The sequence below is a fragment of the Syngnathoides biaculeatus genome, chromosome 5, assembly GCF_019802595.1.
Source record: "Syngnathoides biaculeatus isolate LvHL_M chromosome 5, ASM1980259v1, whole genome shotgun sequence".
Lineage (NCBI taxonomy): Eukaryota > Metazoa > Chordata > Actinopteri > Syngnathiformes > Syngnathidae > Syngnathoides > Syngnathoides biaculeatus.
The window spans coordinates 25,350,168-25,376,952 of NC_084644.1; the positions used below are offsets into that span (position 1 = coordinate 25,350,168).

General features: G+C 41.3%; 1 protein-coding gene across 1 annotated transcript in view; it reads left to right on the forward strand.

Moving 5' to 3' along the window:
- LOC133500774 (RNA-binding motif, single-stranded-interacting protein 3-like) overlaps nucleotides 1–26,785 on the forward strand; it is a 162,706-nt gene that overhangs the window by 27,529 nt on the left and 108,392 nt on the right. Inside the window, exon 2 of the mRNA XM_061819889.1 lies at nucleotides 19,854–20,023. Within this exon, the coding sequence (XP_061675873.1) occupies nucleotides 19,854–20,023 (170 nt within the window). The remainder of the gene's footprint in view (nucleotides 1–19,853; nucleotides 20,024–26,785) is intronic.

Sequence of the window (26,785 nt, forward strand, 5' to 3'; positions counted from 1 at the left end):
ACGCATTGAGCACCCCTATGTTAGGCCAACTCCCATGCACCCTCAAGGACCCTTACGAAACATGAAATTCTTTCATTCAAATCATTTAGATTCTAATTTGTGCAAATAGTATCAGCATAACTACTCAATATGTGCAAGGGTATTTGCCAACATTGCAGCTACAAATTGGTCTTTATATATAATGCTAGTTTCTACCTATGAAATACATCTGATTGATTATATTCTCAAACAGTAGAAATTATATTGCCGTCCAGGAAAGCAGTTTCACAGTTGCTCAGATTGGTCCAAATACAGATTTTAGAAAAGACAAGGATATCAGATGAAAAATGTTTCCTATAAATTAAGGTTGAGAAATAACATGCTATCTGAAATCAATGGAAAAATGACAGTAATCGTTTTTTTTGTCAATCATGGCAAATCTGCTTTCACATAACCCTATATCTTTTAATCTCTCAATTAATGTCAATGAGCTGCCAACATCTTACATGCTCAGCTATTAATTTTACATCATTGACCTACAGAATTTTTCAATGGGTTTTGTTTAGTCTTTCCAAACACTTTTTACCTATCTCTATTCAATGGCTGCCTCTGTCACTCTTTCCCTCCCTCCCTTTTTATTTTGTAGGAAGGGTAATTCCTCATGTACTTAATGTGCTGTGACATTTCATGCTACAATAGGATTTGGGAAACGTAGTGTAGTCTCATGGTGCTGGGGTCTGCCTGATAACCTCACTGTCTGACTGATTCTGGACCAGAGCAAACACCTATTGAATTTTGTCCTTGTTTCAGATTGAGAATCAAATTCTTAATCTTGAAATGTAAATCTCAATAATCCTACGGGGTGGCTATTGATAACCAACAAAATGACGTCCTGTCTAGCAACAAGTATCATTTCAAGAAAAGAAGGATTATAAAATCTGAGACACTGATATATTTTGTCACCAACTATCATGCTAGATCAATGATTTTAAGCAGTCATAGTGGTTGAGGTGCAAATCAATAAAATTATGACGCTTAATGTGTGGTGCCAATTGATATCATTCAGCCCACGATTGCTCTACGCAGGTGTGTGACATTAAATTTTAGAGACTGGAGAGGAAAATAAATGTTCTTTGCTCCAAGAATATTGGTTTGTATTTCAAATAAGAACTTAAATGAAAAATTTTATTTAGTCACATGTATTGTTTAAATGACAATTAGCAATGAATCGCAAGGTTGCAATGTGAAATCGCTGTGGCAGATGGACGATGACGCAATTAAATGCCAGTGTATTGTGAAGCGACAACTTGTCAGATTATCATTTGACTAACCATGAAAGGAAATATATGAATTTAATAGGCTGTATCAGTTTCCTCGAAGGAATTGTGGTGTATGAAAGAGATAAGATGCAGATAACAGCTGAGCAGCTGGAGGCAATCGTGCTTATCTCACAATGGGGCTGATGTGTGAGGGTGGAAAGTGGCAGTGGTAAATGTGCTCATAAGCCTTATACGCAAAGAGGACTGTCATCATCTGAACGGGGCTGAAAGAAAGAAATGGTGGAGCAAATAACAGTCAAACACCTTGCTGTAATTTGTAGATTTTCCAGGACTGAAAGTAAACACCTTGTGTTCCGAGGACTCGGCTAGTCAGCCACTGGAAGCCCTTATAAATCTTTTGTAAAAATAAAAACAGATCCCCCAAAAAATCATGCGTGTTTGAAAAACTTGACTTGTTGAGCTGGCCCCTGCTGGGAGAAGCCCTCCAGCCAGCAACCGTTGCGCTTGTTCCCATCATTGATGTACTTTGAAATGTTGTGTTGCTGTAGCTGTTTTATGACAAACTTTAAGAATGAGCCTCTTGAGATGTATCCATTATCGGGCTTCATCTCTTTGGATCCTGCAAGGGCGAGTGCAGCCCGGGAAGACAGACAGTCAATGGAACTGTAGGCAATTTGATTCACTATTCTTAGTAATTCATAATACTGTACTTTTATTGTTATTCAGATTTTTAGAAATTCAATACGAGTCATGATACTGTTTGCAGTGATTCAATTTTATGTGGTATTTTACCTTTTTTGTGTGTGATAAAAGGTCATAAATGGATTTAACCACAAGTGTGCCTTTATTCTAAACGGACACCTTTAAACCAAGCCTAAAAACTTCCATTTAGTGAATCTCTCCCACTAAAAAAGGATTTTTTTCAGAAAAATTTAAAGATTTCATCAAGTATTAATCGTTAATTGACTAAATGATAATTCATTGAATTAGTTGAATGAGTTTCCTTAAAGATACACTAAAAGCTCTTGATGCAGCACATCTACCATAATGATAAGTATTGATGGAGCTACCGACCATACTAATGGCCGTCGTTGTTTTGATTTTACTTAAAAATATCTTTGCAGCTTAGCTGCGATGGTCCGCTTAAGGACAGTTGACGGTTGTTTTGGCCGACTGTGTCCCAGCCGAGGGATGTTCCCATTGCACTCCCACACTGTAGCCAATTTGGCTGGTGCATGGCTGCTAAGAGGATCCCAGAGGTGTGCAAGTGTTTCTGGATTAAGCCACAGCCCCAATAAGCGCATCGGAATGTGTTTTTAAAGAAAATATTTGCAACAAGCAGAAGTGACCTCTCTGGTGGCCTTTTTACCCTCTGCTTTAGATTTCATGCCCTCCCGTCCCCCTGATAAGCCTTTCTCCACTTTTGTACCCTCTTTTGCAGACTCCTCTTTATCCCCACTTCTGTTTATATTTTCTGCTTCTCCACTTGTTTTACTATTCATCCCTTCGTGCCTCTGTCCTTGGAAAACCTCTCTAGGGAATTTGTTTTAAAATTTTGAGTATTCTCGTTTCCTGATTCCATAATAGATATTAAAATAAGTATGTTTGTGTATTTTGAGCATCAAGAAATGTAAATCAAAGTATACTGTCAACTCACTCGGTTAAATTGAAACTTTTAGTCAAGTTTGTGTGAGAAAAATTTTAGTTCTTTTCTCTGTTAATGCACTCTCATTTCTCCACCGTGCAGCTGTTAGCTGACATACTTCTTTGCATTTTTTTTCTTTTTTGGGAATACTTTGGTATATTTGTGCCTTTGGGATAAAGTCAGGCTTGAATGCTGTTCTGAGCAGTTGTAATTCCTCTTTTCCCAGGGTATGCAATAGAAAAAGTGTGTTAGTTGCTCATGGATACTTTTAACCTTGTTTCCAGGTAATTTGATTAGGCTCTTAAATCAAAGCAAGCGTACACCATGTTTGGGTTAGGATTGCAGAATGTATTCACAGCCGCTGTCATTTCAGAGAGACTCTGGATGACAAACCATGTCTCTTCTGATTCAATAAATGCTCCAATGCTGGATTGTGAATTGTGTGTATGACCCGCAGTTTGTCATCGGTAAATTGTGGAGGAGTGAGGTTAACACTAAATTTATTTGAAATCTAGGGATAGTTCATGCTTACATTTTTACCTGGAAAATGCAGAATTCAATCATTTTCACTATTGTAAATCAATAAAACTGCAAATCATACAAGCAGTCTTGTCAGAGGAATGTCCTGAATGTGTAACAAATAAGGCTTGGAATGCCTCCCCATTTCTCTCCAGCCCCTTTCTCCCAAATAAAATATCTTCTGGCTTTTAACCTAGTTCTTCTTGTCTTGTCTTGTTCTATGTTACAATGCCCTGTTATGGATTTCCCCTTCCTACCCTTGGATCATCATCTGATTATAGTCAGGAGGCTTGGATTACACTCAATATGTGCTGATTCCTTTTCCCCTCCTCCTATTCCCCCTTGCGCTCCTCTCTTTTCTCCTAAATATTTCCTCTCAGAATTGATGAAGTAATTTAATTAGGGCAGGAAGAGACAAGAACAAACAGGGGCCAAGGGAAGTAGGAGCAGTAATGAATGCTCGATGACCCGTGGAGAATGCAACGTAAAGATAAATATATTTAGACCTAATTGAATTTAATCTGGACCCTTTAATTGGTTTAAATGTAGAATTTATGCATTGGCCACACAGATTTACTTATATTGCTGTATACCTGTATTGTCTATACACTGACACCTGTCTTGAATTATACTGAATGTTACACATTTGTATCTTCACTGCTATGAAAATGATGGTGAAAATGGTGCAGATGACAACACCTATCAGTAGGTTAGAGGTACTGTATACTTTTTATTTTTTTACCGTGAAACCATAGGCATCCCAGTTCAACGCCCACAGCTAAATTCACAGATTAAACATCTTTAATAATCTGACGTTTACTTCCGCTGTTGGTTACCTTCCAAATTTTGTAATTTATAATACCAAAGCATCAGATTATGGAGTCTATAATATCAAAACATCAAATGATGGAGTCCGTAAGTCTATGCGCTCATGGTTGGTGAAATATTATATAAATAAATCAAATATTATATTCTTGTTTGATATTTGGTCAATCATTCATCAAATCGGTACAGGGTGGTGCCAAATCCTCCTTCTGATTTAAAAAAAAAAACAAAAAACATTGACTATCACGGAGTTTCCTGCTTTAAGATTTGTTTTTATCAAATAACAAATGCATGTGTTTGCCATGGATGAAGGGGGGTTGTTAAGGCTTCTGGATCCAAATGCAGTACGAGAGAGTGCAGACAAATGGACAGTGGAATGTGGCGTATAAGGATGGTTGCCAATATATTAGATGATCTAAAGTGACACCCACATAAAGTACAACATTGTCCTGTAAAGGAATGACCAGAAACCAGGGAACCGAATGATCATAAATCATGACACAACAAGGCACAGGTAGAGGTAAGAAGATGATTGATAAAGTATGTGGGGCAGCGCACACACAGAAGTACATCATTTGTTTCACGGTTAGTGTGTTGGTATTAAGTGGGGCTTTATAATGTCACTCCGCGAAAGATAGCTTTCCTTCAATCCAGATAGTTTATTTGGTAGTCTCATTTGTTGGCAATTCAAAAATTTTCCCCAAAATTTCTCCCCACAGCCTCTCAATTTGCCTACGCGATGCTGGCACCACTTTGTGCCTTTCAGACAAACGATTTCATGATGCAACATCAGCCATCGAAATCTGTCTCACGTCTGATGAAGCACACTGCTAATTTTAAATTATATATATATATACATCCATCTGTTTTCTGAGCCGCTTATCCTCGCAAGGGTCGCAGCAGTTCTTCGGGCAGTAGGCGCGATGCACGCTGAACTGATTGCCAGCGAGTCGCAGGACACACGGAAACAAGCAACGATTTACACTCACATCCACACCATGGGCAATTTAGAGTCTTCAGTCAACCTACCATGCATGTTTTTGGGATGTGGGAGGGAACCGGAGTGCCTGGAGAAAACCCACGCAGGCACGGAGATAACATAGAAACTCTTTATAGGCGGGGCCAGGATTTGAATCCTGGTCCTCAGAACTGTGTGGCCAACGCTCTAACCAGTTGTCCCACCATGCCGCATAATATAGAAATACATAATAAAATATATTAATAGAATAATTTACTGTATTCATATTGTATATATTCCTCTAACACTGCACAAATTGAACTGCATGGCCCATTAGTAGATCACCTTCCATATTTGTGCAATTAAGTTTGCACCCATTTTTGGACTTACAAACATTCCGTAAATTAGGTGGACACAAATATGTTGTTTCAGTGATGATGAGAGTTAGATGTGCCTCATTTTCTTTGCTTACACAAATATTGTATCACTTTAGAATTTGTAGGTACAGTGATGAGAAAAAACCTTCAAATACATTCAACAATGGATACAAAACCCGTCTTTTGAATGTCTCATTATTGCCGCGTTAAATCAAAGCCACCACAGAAAAACTGTGAACACATGCACGATTCCTATCTTTTCTGGTTGTTGCCATGGTGAAACATTATTCTTTACGCACACTTATTCTATAGTCTCCATTATTTGACACTACGCTATATAAGCATTCTGTCTCAAACAGATGCCCCCTTATATTCAGATGATAATTAGACTGTGTGAAATGCATGGCAGAGTATTGTCCTGCATCACTCAAGAAAATACGTTAAAAAGTCATTCCCGGTATTAAAAAGGAAAAAAAAGTGTTGCATTGGATTTTACAGCACTGTGTTTTCGAGGATGTAGTTGTCTGTTGGACCCCTGTTCATATGCTAATAAGGCAGAGCTTGATTGTTTCCTCATATTTTAATCTCCTGCACTGTGTTGGGGGGGGGGGGCAGCGCATAGTAGGAATGCAGGCATGATGAAGAGATGAGAGGACAGGGAAAAAAGATAATGTACCAGGAAAGGCACATGATAGCAGTTACAGGGATGTTGGGGAGTAAAGACGAAGAGAAGTGTAACTACAATAGAAAGCGTGATTGATCAGAACAATGAAAAATTGAAGTAAATCCAAGACAGGATTAGATTATGTGTGGAAATGGGGACGAAAAGATAAAGACTCGTCGAAGCGCTGCTCGATGATGAGCTGGAGGTGTCAGGAGTATACAGTAAATGGCAATAGGGATATGTAATTCATAAGCATGAACAAAAATTAAAAAGGACAGACAACACTGCAGTACCAATGATTGCGTCAATTTCAACTTTGAGGAATATTGAAACTTCTAAATGCCATACATTCCTGTGAGGTCTGATGCTGCTAATCGTGCACACTTGAGAGGTTGATATGTTGACCAGGGGGCAAGGACTGATGGAGCAAGAAAGGAATTCTAGAATAAAGTTCCATATAATTTGCAGAAACAGAGACATTTGCTCATCAATGTTTATGTTTTTTTTCTCCAACATCAGAGATCATCATAATTATAAAGCATAAGGGAGCTTGTGTTGACAAAATAGAAAGTTTGAGGGATTCTTTTTTTTTTTTTTACCTCTCTCAAGTGAATCTTCTTCTTCGTCTTTTCCTTTCGGCTTGTCCCGTTAGGGGTCGCCACAGCGTGTCATCTTTTGCCATCTTAGCCTATCTCCTGCATCTTCCTCTCGAACCCCAACTGCCCTCATGTCTTCCCTCACCACATCCATAAACCTACATAATGGCCGGCCTCACCACTGTTTTGTAAACTTTGCCCTTCATCCTAGCAGAGACTCTTCTGTCACATAACACACCAGACACCTTTCGCCAGCTGTTCCAACCTGCTTGGACCCGTTTCTTCACTTCCTTACCACACTCACCATTGCTCTGGATTGTTGACCTTAAATATTTGAAGTCCTCCACCTTCGCTATCTCTTCTCCCTGTAGCCTCACTCTTCCCCCTCTACTTTTCTCATTCACGCACATACATTCTGTTTTACTTCGGCTAATCTTCATTCCTTCCTTTCCAGTGCATGTCTCCATCTTTCTAATTGTTCCTCTGCATGCTCCCTGCCTTCACTGCATATCACAATATCATCTGCGAACATCATGGTCCAAGGGGATTGCAGTCTAACCTCACCTTTCAGCCTATCCATTACCACTGCAAACAGGAAGGGACTCAGAGCTGATCCCTGATGCAGTCCCACCTACACCTTAAATTCTTCTGTCACACCTAAGGCACACCTCACCATTGTTCTGCTGCCATCATACATGTTCTGTACTATTTTAACATACTTTTTTGCCACACCAGACTTACGCATGCAGTACCATAGTTCCTCTTTTGGTACTCTGTCATAGGCTTTCTTGAGATCCACAAAGACACAATGTAGCTCCTTCTGACTTTCTCTGTACTTTTCCACGAGCATACTCAAGGCAAATAATGCATCTGTGGTACTCTTTCTAGGCATGAAACCATACTGTTGCTCGCAGATACTTACTTCTGTCCTGAGTCTAGCCTCCACTACTCTTTTCCATAACTTCATTGTGTGGCTCATCAACTTTATTCCTCTATAGTTCCCACAGCTCTTAAAAATGGGAACTAGAACACTTTTCCTCCATTCTTCGGGCATCTTTTCGCCTGCTAGTATTCTGTTGAATAAGTTGGTCAAAAACTCCACTGCCATCTCTCCAAATTGCTTCCATACCTCTACCGGTATGTCATCAGGACCAATTGCCTTTCCATTTTTTCATCCTTTGTAGTGCCTTTCTGACTTCCCCCTGAGTAATCATTGCCACTTCCTGGTCCTTCATACTTGCCTCTTCAACTCTTCCTTCTCTCTCATTTTCTTCATTCATCAACTTCTCAAAGTATTCTTTCCATCTATTTAGCACACTTCTGGCACCAGTCAACACATTTCCATCTCTATCCTTAATCACCCTTAACTGCTCCACATCCTTCCCATCTCTATCCCTCTGTCTGGCCAACCTGTAGAGATCCTTTTCTCCTTCTTTCGTGTCCAACCTGGTGTACATGTCTTCATATGCCTCTTGTTTAGCCATTGCCACCTCTACCTTTGCCCTACGTCGCATCTTGATGGAGTCCTTTCACCTCTCCTCAATCCTCTCAATATCCCACTTCTTCTTCGCTAATCTCTTTCCTTGTATGACTCCCTGTATTTTGGGGTTCCACCACCAAGTCTCCTTCCCCCCTTACCTAACAAAAGACACACCAAGTACTCTTCTGCCTGTCTCTCTGATTACCTTGGCTGTCGTTGTCCAGTCTTCCGGGAGCTTCTGCTGTCCATCTAGAGCCTGTCTTACCTCTTTCCGAAAGGCCGCACAACATTCTTCCTTTCTCAGCTTCCACCACATGGTTCTCTGCTCTACCTTTGTCTTCTTAATCTTCCTACCCACCACTAGAGTTATCCTACACACCACCATCCTATGCTGTCGAGCTACACTCTCCCCTACCACTACTTTACAGTCAGTAACCTCCTTCAGATTACATCGTCTGAAAATATAATATGAATAAATATAAATCCAAATAAATATAAATATAATCCACCTGCGTGCTTCTACCTCTGCTCTTGTAGGTCACTGTATGTTCCTCCCTCTTCTGGAAATAAGTGTTCACTACAGCCATCTCCATCCTTTTTGCAAAGTCCACCACCATCTGTCCCTCAAAGTTCCTTTCCTGGATGCCGTACTTACCCATCACTTCTTCATCACCCCTGTTTCCTTTACCAATATGTCCATTACAATATGCACCAATCACAACTCCCTCGCTGTCTGGGATGCTCAGAACTACTTCATCTAGTTCCTTCCAGAATTTATCTTTCAACTCTAGGTCACATCCTCCCTGTGGGGCATAGCCGCTAACCACATTATACATAACACCCTCAATTTCAAATTTTAGTCCCATCACTCGATCTGATACTCTTTTCACCTCCAAGACATTCTTAGCCAGCTCTTCCTTTAGAATAACCCCTACTCCATTTCTCTTCCCATCTACTCCGTGGTAGAATAATTTAAACCCTGCTCCTAAAGTTCTTGCCTTACTACCTTTCCACCTGCTCTCTTGGATGCACAGAATATCAACCTTTCTCCCAGTCATCATGTCAACCAACTCCTGAGCTTTTCCTGTCATAGTCCCAACATTCAAAGTCCCTACACTCGAGTTGTAGGCTCTGTTCATTCCTCTTTTTCTTCTGACGATGGATTCGGTTTCCTCCTCTTCTTTGTCTTCAACCCACAGTAGCTGAATTCCCACCGACTTCCTGCAGGTTAGCAGCGCCGGGGGCGGGCGTTGTTAACCCGGGCCACGACCGACCCGGTATGGGATTCTTTAGATGAAGGCTCATATTTGTTTGGCACAGTTTTTACGCCGGATGCCCTTCCTGACGCAACCCTCTGCATTTATCCGGGCTTGGGACTGGCCTACAGATTGCACTGGTTTGTGCCCCCATAGGGCTGCATTACCTCTCTCAAGTGAATCATTGACATTAAATGGAGACGCTATGCCTGCATGGATTAAACATTTGTTTTGCTATTACCTGCTAGTTCGAAGTGGGCTTTTTTTTTTTTATTAGCAGTCCTAAATCTTGTCAGCCAGTCATTACTCGTTTCTCTGACTTATTGCTCAGGTTTGAAATATCTTTAATTCATGTTGGTCCACGTCATAGAAGAGAGCCCTAAAAATAACTGAGCCACTGCGGCAGTGGTGTGGATTCGTTTCATTAGATGGCCCACTGGTGTAATTTTTTTCGCCAGGATGGCTCTTTTCACTGATTGGTTTCTCAAATGCCAGTTGTAAACCCATTAGTATCCTCGACCTTGTCTCTAGATCAGCTTTCAATCGGTTATTGACACCTGAACATGTTTAACTGCTGCGCCTTCAATGTTGCCCATTTATGCTTTTTTTTTTTTTTTTAACAAAAAAAATGTCTGATGACCCACGTCACCCAGATATGCCCCGATGAGTTAATTGTGTATATAGAGTGAAGAAAATAAGTATGTGAACACCCTGCTATATTGCAAGTTCTCCCACATAGAAATCATGGAGGGCTCTGAAATATTCATCGCAGGTGTATGTCCACTGTGAGAGAGATAATATAAAAAGAAAAATCCAGAATTCACAACGTATTATTTTTTAACAATTTGTGTGATACAGCTGCAAATAAGTATTTGAACACCTGTCTATCAGCTAGAATTCTGACCCGCGAAGACCTCTTAGTCTGTCTTTAAAAGTCCACCTCCACTCCATGTATTATCCTGAATCAGATTCACCTGTGTGAGGTCATTAGCTGCATAAAGACACCTGTCCACCCCATACAATCAGTAAGACTCGAACTTGTAACATCATCAAGACCAAAGAGCTGTCCAAAGACACCAGAGAGAAAATTGTACAACTTCACACAGCTGGAAAAGGCTATGGAGAAATTGCCAAGCAGCTTGCTGAAAAAAGGTCCTCTGTTGGAGCAATCATTAGAAAATGGAAGAAGTTAAACATGACAGTCAATCTCAATCGGAGTTGAGCCCCATGCAAGATATCACCTTGTTGGGTCTTAATGATCCTCAGAAAGGTGAGAAATCAGCCCAGGACTACACGACAGAGCTTGGTCAATGTCCTGAAAAGAGCTGCGACCACTGTTTCCAAGGTGACTGTTGGTAATACACGAAGACATCATGGTTTGAAATGATGCATGGCATGGAAGGTTACCCTGTTTAAACTAGCACATGTCAAGGCTCGTCTTAAGTTTACCAATGACCATTTGGATGATACAGAGGAGTCATGGGAGAAAAGTTTGTTGTCAGATGAGACCAAAATTGCATTGGGGGGTGTTTTTCTGCATATGGGACAGGACGACTGCATTGTATTGAGGAGAGGATGACTGCGACCATGTATTGTGAGATTTTGGGCAACAACCTCTTTCCCTCAGTCAGAGTATTGAAGATGGGTCGTGGCTGGGTCTTTCAACATGACAATGACCCGAAGCACACAGCTAGGAAAACCAAGGAGTGGCTCGGTAAGAAGCATATCAAGGTTCTGGCGTGGCCTAGCCAGTGTCCAGACCTAAACCCAATAGAAAATCTTTGGAGGGAGCTGAAACTCAGTTTCTCAGTGGCAGCCCGGAAACTTGTCTGATCTAGAGAAGATCTGTGTGGAGGAGTGGGCCAAAATCCCTCCTGCAGTGTGTGCAAACCTGGTGAACAACTACAGGAAACATTTGACCTCTGTCATTGCAAACAAAGGCTACTGCACCAAATATTAACATCGGTTTTCTCAGGTGTTGAAATACTTATTTGCAGCTGTATCACAAATAAATTGTAAAAAAAAAAACATACATTGTGATTTCTGGATTTTTCTTTTTAGATTATCTCTCTCACAGTGGACATGCACCAACAATGAAAATTTCAGACCCCCATGAATTCCAAGTGGGAGAATATAAGAAGAGAATATAGCAGGTGTTCAAATACTTATTTTCTTCACTGTATCAGGCCCCATGCTCCTTAAAACCTTTCACTGCTGTGTTTACACACAAATGGTGTGAGGGAAGATCTCTTTTGGGCCTCAAAATAGCCTGCATTCTTTCCCCAGGAAGCATCAGAGGAGGCCAGAACAGACGTCTTGCAAATGTCGCCTCTCTCTATCCTGATAGGTCGCATCCTCTTCCCCTTGATCCTTTTTCATTTAGCTTCCTCCATTCACCAACTCTTTTCCCCTTACCTTTCACCTAAAGTTCACCTCTCTCTGGGACATTGTCATTTCCTTTCCTCTACCCCCTCATCTCAATGAACTTCCATGCTGTCCCTTTCGTGAAACTTTCAGCCTTCCTCTGCTACAGGATTCCTGCTGCAGGCTGTTTGAGCCAAGCAAAAAATGCAGTGTGAAACATGCTCATTCCGACATTTTCAAAGTGCATGAAAAGTGCATGTTATGCCTTAAGATGCCTTGATTAAGTGTATCAAGGTTCATAGACTCCATAGACTCATTGTTGGCTCCTGTAATAAAACCACATCAAATTGGTGGACGTCAACCTTTTTTTTTTTCTTGTGCCAGAGACTGGTTATGAGAAAAGCAATATTTTGGAAGAAAGGTCCTGAAAAAAAAAATGATGATAAAAATAAAACTTGCCATTACACTGAATGTATTGACGTAGTAATTAGTCTGTCTTACCCTCTCTCCATCTATTGGTCCCACCTTGCATCAAAAGGAAACACTGATAAAGTCTCTTATGCCTCGTCTAGTGTATAATGAGGAGGCACGGTGGTCAGCTGGTAAAGCGTTGGCCTCACAGTTCTAAGGTCCCGGGTTCAATCCCGGACCCACCTGTGTGGAGTTTGCGTGTTCTCCCCATCCCTGCGTGGGTTTTCTCCAGGCACTCCGGTTTCCTCCCACATCCAGTGTAGCAGTCCGATAAGGCAGAGGCACAAAAACGTTAGGCTAAAGGCAAGATCCAAACAACGTGAAACAAGGTCCGATGACCATGGAACAAACATGACATAACATGGATAAACTTAAAGGGCACAGACTCGCTGTGACAAGGATAGCTCAACACTAGACGTACGCACAATAGTGGAGAATCCAGCATGCAGTAAATGCAACACAACAAACTGGCAAATGCCAGTGACAAATTCCAAACCTAAATCCCCGGTCTAATTACCTTCAAATGAACAGCAGCTGTGCATCAGCTGTCAGAGGTGGTACCGCCCAGAGCGGTGTCCCGGCCACGCCCTTCACGGCAGTTGCCAGGCCATGCCCATGACACTATCTTCGGGTGATAGGCTTCGAACTGGTCGCCAGTCAATCCCAGTGCACATAGAAACAAACAACCATTCGCGCTCATATGCAGGCATGGGGAGAAATGCAAACTCCACACAAGCAAGACCAGGATGGAATACATGATTAAAGTACTCATCCATGATAGTGTCGAAAGCGCTGTATGGCATGGTATTAAATGCTTCACAGACAGGTACACTGTATATATTCCATTGTCTTTGGAAACGCTCGGCAAAGATCAACGCAAACCCGGAAGTGTGTGCCTGTGTCTGTTTTTGTGAGATTACAGTTAAATACATGAGATTTAGAAATCGCCAGTTACCGGAGCACACCACACACAAAAAGACCAAAACGATTAAATGTCTGTTTTTTTTGTGGGATCTTTCACAGTTACAAAAGTCTTTTTACATTTTGAAAAATCCCTACATATGTACCAGGCTCAAGTTAGCCCAGTCCCCACATCACCCATTGGCTATACATTGAATTTGCAGTACAAAACTGTCTGGATAGGTAACTGCGTATACTCTTCGTCTTCAACACAAGTACACATATGCGAAATATTGAGATCTTGTACAACTAGTGTAAAAAGTTATGCTGTTATTATGTTGACAAATGGCATTCCCCACTAACCATTAAGGGCCTTTGCTGAATAAACATATACTGCATCTGTTCATTATGTAGTCAAACTGTTTGTTTATGACACTGAGCAGAAATCTTCTGCTGTTGAGCTGCTGTTCAGTTTCACCTAGGCATGAAATCTCCAAAAACCTGGTGACACATTGTTTGCTTTTTGTGACAGTTTTTTGTCACTGCCTTTGAGCCTTTTCTCCCACTCTGAGAGCTGCAGTAAGTGTCAATAAAACCAGATGAGAAGCAGCCTTCAGTCTGTACGCACCAACTGCAGAATGATCCTTCAAGAGAAAAGGCAGTGATGAAGAGAGGAGGTCAAGAGCGAGGGAGGAGGAAATACAGAGGCTATGCAAAAAATGAAGGGACAGAGGTGAAAAGAGCAAAGGAATTATGAGCAACAAAATGGTAGTTGAATGTGACATTGAGTGAAGACGGGAGAAGAGTGTATAAAGAGAGTGAATCAACATTTCAAAGGATTTCACTATCACAGTTTCTGACACATTCACAGCTCACTATCGGCCAGACTCTGACAGCTGAACAAATTGGCTGAAAGCGGTTCCTCGGCCACGGCTTTGATATGGTGTTGGGAGTAAAAGAGAGAAACGTGGTGGTATTTGCATACATCCGCTTGGTGTTCTTTTCTCCCTCTCTTGAATATTGGGATTCATGAGATAGATGATCCAGAATTTTGGTTCCCCTCATCATTTTATTCTGCTGAATGTTTGTGTACCCATGTTTTGTGTTGTACTATTTAATTCAACATTGGTATAAATAAGTAAATAAATAAATAAAATTCACCAGAGAGGAAACAAAATTAAAAACCCATTCAATTGATTCAGTGAAAGTGAACTCTAAGTGCAAGAATGCCCTGAAATAACTGACTTCATTGCTAAAAGACTGAAACTGAAGGGGCCGTCAGGGAGCAGGAGGCCACTTGAGGAAATGATAGGTTATCTTGTGGCTGTACTGCTGTGTAGTCATCAATAATGATGTCATTTATGAAGACGGGACTTTGTTGCAGCAGCTTCAGGCTACATGCAGCTTGCTTGTCGGGATTGATTTGGCATTCATAGTTCATCCATCTATCCATCCATTTTCTGAGCCATTTAACCTCACAAGGGTCGAGGGAGAGCTGGAGCCTATCCCAGAACCCCTGTCCTCAGAACTTTGAGGGCAATGCTCTGACCAGTTACTCCACCATGCCGCCCCACTTTGTCGTTATTGCTGCTATCCAGCGTTACTCATAACATTTCCTATATTTGTGAATTGTTACTTCTCTGTAACACAAAATGCATTTTGACATTAAAGCAACCGGAGGTTTCTGTTTAATTTCTTTTGTCCAGCTGTGTCAAAGATTACATTGAGCAGTCTACAGGCTCTGTTCTCACCTTCCTAAGTAGTTTATGTGTACCATCTACTACTACCTGCTGCCTTATCAGTCACTGTTGATGGAGCATTGGTCAATATGTCAGTCATTATTCAGGGATTCAAGAAATTTAATTGTCATATCAACATACATTTACATATGATATGCCGCAGAATCTGACACCCAATGTCCCAGATCTATCCAGTAAGCCTCAAGACTTGTGAATATAGATAGAATGAGAAAATAAGAACAAGTAAAATAAGATAAAGAAGATAAATTAATTTGCCGTTGTGAACGTAAATAGTAAAACTACTGATTCCAACCAGGACTGTTGTTTGTGATTCTTCCTCGATACACGTTGTTTCTTTTCATCCGGCCTCCATTTTCTGAACTGCTTATCCTCATTAAGCCTGTCCCTGCTCTCTTAGGGCGATAGGTGTGGTACACCCCGAACTAGTCGCCAGGTAATTGGAGGACACTTAGAAATAAATAACCGTTTACTCTCACTTTCGTACCTATGGGTAATTTAGAGTACAGTGTTCAATTAACTACCACACGTGTTCGGAATGTGGGAGGAAACCAAAGTACCTGAGAAAACCCAGGCAGGAATGGGGAGAACATGCAAGCTTCACACAGGTGAGGCCGGGATTTGAACCCCGGTCGTCAGAACTATGGGGCGGATGTGCATACCAGTCATACATCATGGTGCCCATTTTCTTTTCTACCAACATTAATTAAATACTACATTTCTGCTCACCAGCCATGACGAGAAACTGAGGTGGACACACACATGGGGGCTATTGAGGGACATAATTCAGAATTAGCTCTCACACTTACTATTCCAATGCAGGGTTTGCGCTGCCCATTCACCACGTCACCAATGGCTAACTGAAACAAACAGGATGTGGCAAAGCTAATATTGCCCACATTCGCCATTCCAGTGATTCAAAATTGCCTGTGTCAAAACTCAAAAACCCTTCCTGATTAAAGCCAAAATGAACACCCTCATTCCACAGTGTTAACAATCCATCCATCCATTTTCTTAGCCGCTGATCTTCACGAGGGTTGCGGGGAGTGATGGAGCCTTTCCTAGCTGTCTACGGGCAGGAGGCGGGGTACATCGTGAACTGGTTGCCAGCCAATCGCAGGGCACAGAGTGACAAACAGCCACACTCACAATCACACCGAGTGGCAAATTAGAATGTACAATTAATGTTGCATGTTTTTGGGATGTGGGAGGAAACCGGAGTGCCTGGAGAAAACCCACCCAGGCACGGGGAGAACATGCCAACATCACAAAGACGGGTCCAGGATTGAACCCGGGACCTCAGAACTGTGAGGCCAACACTTTCCAGCTGATCCACCGTGCCGTGTTAACGATGTCAATGGTTTTATTTTTTTCCTTTGCTTTGTAAAATGCTTCACTCTGCATTTCGGCTGCTGGAGGCTAAGCACTCGGGCTCATGAGCTTCCCAGATGCGGGGAGCAGCGCATCCAGGAAGACAAGACCTGTTGCTGCTTGCCGCTGAACTGAAGACTGGATTTTACCATGCCGTACATTTGCAGTGTGTGTGAATGTGCATGTGTGTTTGTGTCTGTGTGTCACAAGACAACAACACAAGACTCCACTGCATGACAAAGCTGTTTATGGAGTGTAAAATGTAAACACAAGTGGTGCGTCTGATTCCCCCTGAAGCCTGCGAAGGATTTGTATGAAGTCATATATCCGCCTTGAGCCATTTGATTCGTGAACTGGCATCAAAGGACACTCGTGGTAACATTTAGTTGCTGCAAACAGCGCACAACATAGAACTGGAAGTCAAAGATCGCCCACAGAATAGTTGACGAATTAAAGTCATAAGTGGCATATAAATCATTGTAATGGAGTAAAAGTCTTCTTAACCTAAATGCATTCAAACTACTCTGACAGGTACAAATTATCCAAAATGTTACTTGAGTAAATGGAAGCATAAATGTAGCTCCTTATTACAGACATCTGAGAAGAACATTAACATTAAATATAATTTATCATTTGAACCACTTTTAATGCACCTATCAGTGATGAAGGCCATGATTCGTGTCACTCTCCACTTTATCTCTATACCTGTCTGACAATGACAGCAGTGCTACTGCTACTAACATGTGCATTATTATCCAGTAATATGCATGAAGTTAAATCAACGTCAATATTTTATTCTGATGGAAGCTTTTTCTTTTTACAGTTAAACAGAAAATAAAATTTGTTCTACATATCAATTTATCAAAGCATTTGGGCATGGCCTACATGAAAGAGTTATGTACGGTATTTGTTGACCCTATTGAATGTTGTGTTGGTCATACTATCAAAAAACCCACATCTGTTGTGTTTAATGAATATTGCTGAACATAATAAACATCTTGCTGAAAAATCTCATGCTACATTGCAATATTTGTTAAAAAAAAAAAAAAACTTAAAAAAACCCCTTGGGTTTAAGAGTATTTTCCCAAAATGTTCAGCCCTACCTCTAATTGATGACTAGCTAGTGTTAATTGGGGCCCCTTGCATTAAAAGATATGCGATTGGCTGGCAACTAGTTCAGGGTGTACCCCGCCTCGTGCCCGTTGACAGCTGGGATAGACTCCGGCACTGCCCGCGACCTTTGTGAAGAAAAGCGCCAAAGAAAATGGATCGATGGATGGATAGTTACGTGTGGCTAAAGGACTAACCACACAGGTTCATGTAATATTGTGACTAACTATGCGTTTATGTTGCTAGGAGATTTTTATATTGTTAAACCACATTGGCCGAGAGGTTCCGTGACCTAGTGCCAACCCTGAAATGCTATCATACACAATACTGAAATGTTTTTGCTCATAAAAACATGTTAAATGCTGTCATAAACACCAGTGAAATACTACCATATGCACAATTGAAGATCTCGCTCTTATAAACACTTCTCAAACAAAAGTGTATAGTATGCATGCGCTCAAGCATGTCAAATACTCTCACACATCAAACGCAGTGACATATTTGTCATTCACGCACGCATGTCAAACACCCTCACGTGCAAGTCAGCCACGTGTATGTGTGTAAGCACGTTAAGAGCGTTTGAGTGTTTATGAGAACAATACATTTGGTTAGTTATGAAACTAGTTTATGAGCGGACAAAAATCTGTATCGTTTATGAGAGCCTTTCATTGGTGTGCATGAAAGTATTTGAATAAATGTGAGAGCGAATCTTGAATTATGTCCCTAACAGCCCCTCATACCCCCTTGTGTTGCAATGGCGCTAATTTTTCGCAGAGTCTGAGTATGATTTCCTCGTTTCACATTGTGTATTGTTTGCTTGCATTCATTTTCTGAAACTGCAAGCATTGCACACCGTAGAACAGACATTATAGACAATATAAACGACTTCACACACATTCACATATTATCAGCCTGCCTGATTTGCTCGCTTTTCAATGAGGTACGTAGTGGAACTGGCTGGTGTTCATCTCAACAGCTGCAGGTTCCATCCAGTTCCCATTAGTGAAACTGGTGTTAAAACCAGACATCTTTCAGAGCCAGTGTGGCTGCTTGACTCCAAACACCAAGACAGCAGAGAGAATGTTGTGATTGCTGTTGCCGTGTGAGCCATCAAGCTTGTTTACTTCCTCCTACTTGTCTGCCAGAGACAGCTGGCAGGAAGAGGTGGGCGTGCACTCTGAACCCATAAGCTCCAAACATTCATTAATCCTTGCACTGCCAGGAATGGCCAACCTATAAAGTCTTGTGGTCAGTATTAGGATATGTCATTGAAGCCGTAGAAAACAAACAAGACAGCATGACCCCATTTGTGCATTGACAATGAATTGAATGAAAAGATAAACTAAATCAATATGAACCACTACCCAGAATTGAGTGCAATGTACAGTTGAATAATTTTCCACATCCTTTTAGGACTAATGTTAATATTTTCTTTGCTCTCAGGACTCGCCTAAAGCTTGGAATAAAGCTGACTTTTACCTTGTTAAAAAATGTTATTCCTTTTACTTTTTACAAAATCGAAATACGTAGTTACTCAAACAATCACTGCATGGACAGCGAATAAATTTGGCTGACTAAGATATTAGTACAAAGCATTCAATCTCCAAAACTGGTTACGTTGTTCCTCTTTCTTGTCAACCACATGGCTTTCATAGGTGGACAAGGTGACTGAAGACTTACTGTACATCTTCCAGGTTCCCACTTGTTTATCAGGTTAATTTTTGAGACTACGGAGCTGGTGAGGGAATAATCTGTGTGCCGTTGTTTTCTCGCTCAACCTTAACCTAATATTAACACACGCTCTCTCACATTTGGCCACCCCGATGGAAATTAATGAGGTTACATGCTTCTCTAGGTTCCTGGTTCAAATCAGTCCTGGCCTGTATTGTTTTTGGATGTGCTCCGGGTATTCCGGTTTCCTTCCACATCCCCAAATCATGCATTATGGGTTCATTGAATGTGAGTTAAAATGGTCGTTTATTGATATGCCAAGCAGTTGGCTGGCGACCAGTTCAGGGTTTAACCTGGCTCTCGCCAAGAGTCAGCTGGGATAGGTTCCAGCACTCCCGTGACCCTAGTGAAGATAAACTGTATAGAAAATGGATGGTAGAAGGAATAGATGGATGTTTACAGGGGAAGGTTTTTCCATCTTTTCTTTTGACGGTCACTAAAATTGCCATGCTTGTAGATATCCACCAATAATTTATGACTGATACACATTCTCAAGTGTGGATTTTGTATTTTATGTTTTTTATATTATAATGTGACCAGAGTGAATTTTTGTCGTTATTTTTATAACAGTCTTATGCTCCTCCACCTCCACCTTTGGCACCACCCAGCCCCAACACCACAGGAGGAGGAGGTGGAGGTCAGGGAGGAGGGATGGTGGAGCAGCTAAGCAAGACCAACCTGTACATCAGAGGCCTACCACCGGCTACCACTGACCAAGATCTCATCAAACTCTGCCAGCCGTGAGTTCTAATCTAATTTGACATCAATAATAGCTCATCCCTGAGTTCAACTCAGCTAGTTGGAATTAGTTTTGTATGACTTCAATGCCAGTTTGTAGTGAGTATCAACAGTTTGTGATTGACCTCTGTGTTCCACCTCAACTTCCTGAGAGGAAAAACACGACCCAGCTCGACCGAACCCATCTGTTCTCCTCTGCGCTAGTTCCTCCACACAGAAAGGCAAACATGACAGTAGCAGACAAAAGTTTCTGAGTTATGGGCTGTAAAGTTAGGCTGCATGGAAATGTAACTGTCTTGTTTAAAATTACAGGTTGGATAAACCTGTATTATGACATCACCAATGAACGCAATATATTAGAATGATGCTGCTAAGATAGTGACATGATATTCAAGCAATGCATATTTTAAATTGTTAAAGTGCCATAACATCCTTTGATTTTCTCCCATTTATCATGTTCATGGTCACAAAAATCAAACCAAAACATCTTCATTTTGAGGGAGACGTGGTAGCCTTGCGAGCCACCGTGCCCCCCTGCCATGTTTATCCCTTTTTATGTGAATGTAAACAATAATTGCTGCATTTAATGACACTGTGCATGAGTCATTGTATCTCGACAGATATTATGACTTGGAGAGTTTTAAGCCTGCTGTGCTTTTCCATTGCTATACAAAGTGCAATGTAAATATTTTCTCTATTAATCCCGATTTAATGTTATGAAGAGTCAAGTGTTGCTGGGAGGAGTCCTACCATACAGACTGGAGTCCATATATCCCTTCCTTGCTTTTTCTCGGTAACAAAACAGAGATGCACATTTTTTTTTGTTGTTGAAGGAATAGCATTTTTATGTTCCTCAAAGATAATATTTTACAACCAGTTCTTACTTGGAGCAGGTGCCTACCATCCCAGAATCACTCTGAATTTGCCCTATGTGTCAAGAATGTTCTCCCCAGTTCTACGGTGGCTCCCCCCCCTACATGTTAACTTCCTGTGTGAGTAGACATTGGTCTATATCTGCCCTGAGATTGATTGCCAACCAAACAGCTTCCTGCCCAAAGTTAAATGGGATAAACTCAAGCTCATTCATCTCTGACTTTGAACAGGGTAAACGGTACAAAGTGAAAATGAAAAGCATATCAAAACAGGACAGTGTTATTCATTTTAATTATTCAAGTGGTGTAGATGATAAATAACTCCTAAATACCAAACTTATAAATAGTGTATCCATCATCGATCCATTTTCTGAGACGCTTATCCTCACGAGGGTCACGGGAGTGCTGGAATGGGTACGAGCTAGGGTACACCCTGAACTGGTGGCCAGCCAATCGCAGGGCACATGGCGACAACATGCAAAATTCACACAGGCAGAGACGGGATTTGAACCCCGGTCCTGAGGCCTGTGAGCCCAATGTTCTAGAGCTCCCTCACCGTACCTCTATAAATAGAATATGACACTTTTAATAATTGCTTTGTAATTGTAACTATTACTGTAAATATACTCTACTTATATCTATAACGCTATTGTGTGATGTCATTTGTGAGGTTTCAGTTTTTTTTATAAACTTCAGCAAAAACTTTAAACTGCCTCCTTGGAAATGTTACTATATTATGAGATTAAAATAAAATTTCATAAAGAGTACTGCACACAAACACACACACAGCATATTTTGCCCTTCTGGAGTGAAAGACTGCAATATTTCAGCTTAGCCCTGGAGGCATTTTGGAGAAACAGGGTGAGAAATGGGAGCCAGTAAAAGTTTCATTAGAGCCCCAGTCACTGTGCCAAGTGACCAGTAACATTTTGGAAAGGTCACTCTGGGAGGCGCCCCTATGTGTGCTTTTCGGTTGGCCCCTTCGGCCTTGGCTTTCCAAGTTTTTTCGGCTTTTGAAGATATACACTGAGTGGCTATTTCCTGTCACTCATGGCCATGACGTGCACCACTGAACGTATCCGTGTGGACTCCACAAACACAGTCAACAAATATAGATGCAGACTAAAAAAAGCTCTAAACACAGACAGTGTTAGACTGACAGACTTTCCATTCATACCCAGCTTTGATAAATAAAATGACAGCCTCTTGTTGCCACACAAAAACAGACACCCATTCTACCTTTTCTTTTTTTTTTACCCATTGAGCTGCCTGTGAACACAACAATACCACTGTCTGCCTTTACATTATGCCATCATTCCAGTTCCCTCTTCCATGACACTATCTCCGCCCCTCCCAATTGTACCCCCCTCTCTCTTTTCAGTCTTTCAGCCAGTTCTAAGAGTGTCACTGAAAAGTGCTGTTGTCAGCTGACATTTCCAATCACCCCCTCAGTCACCCAAACTGTGGACACACTTTTAATGTCTGGGGACAGAGAAGAATGTGAGTGGAATATAAAGCCCAGACCAAGAGCAATAGTATCAGTCTATCTTCATGAATTTGTTATAAAGAATTATAAGGCACACTGTTCACATTATGTCACTGATGGTGTAGTGGTACACACGCCTGGCTTTGATGTTGGCAATGTGGGATTGATTCCCGCTCAGTGATGGTGTCGATATGTTCCCTGCAACTGACTGGCAACCCGTTCTGGGTATAGTCCGCCTTTCATCCGAAGCGAGCTTGGACGGGCCCCAGCTCTGCCGTGACCCCTGTGAGGATAAGTGTCTTGGATAGGAGATGGATGGATAGTCATATTATAAGCGTACAGAATGATAAATACTGTACTGTATATTTATTTATTTAATGCAGGTGCAATTGTATGTGAAAATGGAATATAAAAACCTGATTTAATATTCATGGCTAAAATTAATTGTGTACTCCTTTAAATCATTCCATTATAAAGGAAAATAAGGTTAACAAAATCAATCATTAGGTAACTATTTCTTGTGACCATAATGCTTGTATTCATATTCATCGTACACATTTTATCCAAATAGCTTGTTTTGTTTCCTTCATGTGTATTTGTCATGTGGTTGATCAATCAGAATTAAATAATCATAAGCACAGTGCACAAAACACAATGTTTCACTTAGCCTTCTTCTCTATCTACTTTATTTTATATTCAACTTTTTTAATGCAATGTGTTTGCTTTTAGTCAAATATCTTTTTACCACTTGTTCGGTATTGATAAAAAAACTGCCTTATTGCGTAATTCGCTCCTTGTCTCAGCATAACTGGCAGCAATCAGCAACTTTTGTTAGTTTATTTTTACAGCCCTGCCCTGTAAACACTTTTAGTTGGTTTTGGAACTGAATGAGACCAATATTTTGGGAAGGATTTTCCAAAACCGTGAAATTGGTCTCGCTAATCTCTTCTACCACCACCATGGATTTGTGTTTGCTCAATAATTGTGATCATTTTAAAACACACACTGCCATTGATGGCTTTAGAAGTGAAATATCCATGTTAACTGGGAAGGTTGCCAAGGAATTCATGTAATGAACACACATTTACATGCAATGCACCATAACGAACACATCAAGTACACGTGATTAGTCAGAAAGAGTATACAAATTTCCATTGCCAGGAGACCAATCGGGCAGGCTGATTTCTATCTCAAAATCAAGTATGTTGTGATTGCCAGGGAGACGACCCATATCGGAATGCTGATTGGATGAACCAAAACTTTAGCCCATCAGTCACATTATTTTAAAATACATTTTTTGCCCCATGTTTAAACCATTAATTTGAGAGTTAGAGTCTCTTGACTGTGTACCGTAAGAGTTTGTACTTTGGTGGTTCTTGGCTTCCTGATAACTATATAAACTCAAATATATTCCTATTGTCAGTGTTTTTCCAAATGTTGACAATGTGATGAGATTTCCAAAAAACCTGATCGCATTGGAGATCTTGGAAGACCTTCACACAGAACCATCACCACACCTCAGTCTTGACGGGCACATGAACTTTTGGTGGGTGAGGGGGCTCAATTAATATCTCCCCACAAGCAGTATAGATTTTTGATTTTCGCACATCCTTCTCTTGTTGTGAAGCATTGATAGACGTAATCATCATCTTAAACGACAGAATGTAGGACCAGCTGTGGCGGCATTGTGGCGCGGCTGGTTACTGCATGAGCCTCAGAGTTCTAAGGACCGGGGTTTAAATCCAGGAGTTTGCATGTTCTCCCGGTGCCTATGCGGGTTTACTTCGGGCACTCCTCATCTATGTATGCTTCAAGTCATTTTCAAAAGCAGATGAAAAAGAGTTAGCGACATATTCCGGGCAATGTAGAGCAAAGAGAGTTAGACATGCTGCTTGTGTTTACTCTCGACAATAAGGCTAAAAGTAAAAAAAAAAAAAAGAACAGATGTTGCTTTCATGAATGTCAGGGTATGTGAATAATAGAAGAAAAATGGTGAAACTGGACGAGAGTTTCTCTTTTTTGAGCAAAAAAGGTCTGGTCTGAAGCCAAAGTAGAAAGTACAGGATGAGATGTTGTATAATGTTAAAATTCCACCTTGGCACAGCCTGATCTAGGATGAAAGCACAGGCAATACAGTGCACAAAAAGCTAATTCTGTATTTTAAAGGGGAAATCCAGTGCTTTGCATGAACAGTGTATCCAAAAGGTAGGTAACAAATGTAATATGTACCCTATTTTGGCAATGTGATATTAAATCCTCTCTCTATTTAATAGTGTTTTGAGAAGATATATTTTAGATATTTATCGACAATTACAAATTTTCAGGGGCCATATTCGCGAGTCACATGACTTATGTGCGCAGATGTGACTTGTGCTGCAGCAGAGGCTCGTTTACATGGGACACCATTCATGCCCAGCACTGATTTCTCTGATTTATCCTCATCTGATGAAGAAATAGCAGCATCGGTTGATTGGGAAGACAGAGGAATACTTCCATACAGATTTGAACCTGTGGCTGTAAATGTTGAATATTCAAATGGTTCTTCTGGCGGAATAATGCTGAGTGTGACTACTCGGAGGCATACGCGGGGGACATAAGTTCCTAAACAAAGGGCCCCGGAGCTCTGGGCCGGCAGCTGCGGATGGTTCTTCGGACAGGAATGACGTGGAGTCTGACGAGCGAGCTCCGGCAGCGGGCAGCGAGTCGAGCTTCCAGGCGGCGGAGGCCATTAGACCCGGACGCCGAAGCTAGGCTAAAGGCCTGTGCCGCCGCCGAAGGCAGGCTGAGAGCTCCGGCGATGGGCCACGGGCCGCGGGCCGAGCTTCGACGTCCGGGGAAGCCATTAGCTGAGCTTCAGTGGCGATGGAGGGCTTTAGCCTAGCTTCGGTGTCCAGGGCTAATGGCCTCTGCTACGTGGAAACTTAGGTCGCGGCCCACCGCCGGAGATCGTCTGTCTCTATGTGCCCTGTGATTGGCTGGCAACCAGTTCAGGGTGTACCCTGCCTCCTGTCCGATTATTGTTGGGATAAGCTCCAGATTTTCCTGCAACCGTTGTGAGAATAAGCGGCAAAGAAGATGGATGGATGGACTATCGTGGCAGTTCCTCAACGGCCATGAAACTTTCAGTGTGTCACTGAACACAACAGTGTGTAATTTTTCCCAGAACATTACAGAAATGTGACAGAAAGAGTGAAACATATGTGCTGCTGTAGCTGCACATTAATACTGGGCGACAACTTGACATTAGTCATTATTCAGTAAAGATGAATACCCTACAAATTCAGCAAACACACTCCCACACTTGCAATCTTTTTACTCCATATTTATTTGCCACAAAAGAAAGTAATGAATAACACGAACCCTCTTGGTCCTTGTCATTCTTTGTAGGGATCTGAGAACATTTTTATGAATATTGCATGTGTCACAGTTGTCGGGTCAAGTGTTGCTCAGTGCTATTTCTAGTAGGTCCCATCATACAGTACTACACAGTTTGGACTTGGACAAAGAATAGACCATTCAGCATTACATTCTGTCCTTTTTTTCTTCAGCCACCCACGACCGCCATGCTGCATGTACCATGTTAATACAGTACTCTTTTTCTCACCCCGTTCTACAATGAGCAGATAATTTGAACTTTAATACAAGGGATGTTAGTATTGACTGAAATACAGAACAGACAGAATTAAATAGGGTGCTGTAGGACTATTGTCTGTTATTGTGCTTCTCAAACCTTGTTTTGCATCCCTCCTCTCGTTTCTATTCCTTCCAACTCTTAACACCTTTCCACAGAGGAGAAGGTGCATTTGTCTGAGAATAACATAAACACCTTCAACATATGCTGTGTGCCTTTTCCACTTTCTAACTTGAGACAATTGTGAATATATTGTTTCAAGGATCGTAATGCGTCAAGTCAGGTATCCTCTCTCTTTATTGCGCCTCAATTTGTCTGATGCACCCACACACACACACACACACACACCTGCCTTAAAAGAAAATCCAAAAAATCTGCCAACACACTGGTGCGGGAGTTCTTTGCATGCATTTATAATAAACCCACAAATACATACACACAGCCACAACATGGCGAGAAAATACACCCACACATATTCTAACATGTCTTGCCTCTCTTACTAACACGTGCACTGTAGGAGTTTACACATACACGTATTGTTTGAATTATATTGAGGAAGAAGTAAACAATCAGTTGGGCAATGCCAGATGGCATGTTTAAACTGCGTGATTACTGCTTTGGTGATTTTCATCTGTGATGACGCGTGTGTGTGCGTGTTTCTGCAAAATTCTGTTGGCCATTTGTCCTCCCTTTTATTTTGGATGCCTGCATTCATTGGTTTTCTCTCCAAACCTCTAAAATATTGTTTTCATTCAAAAGTGGCCTTACAAACATC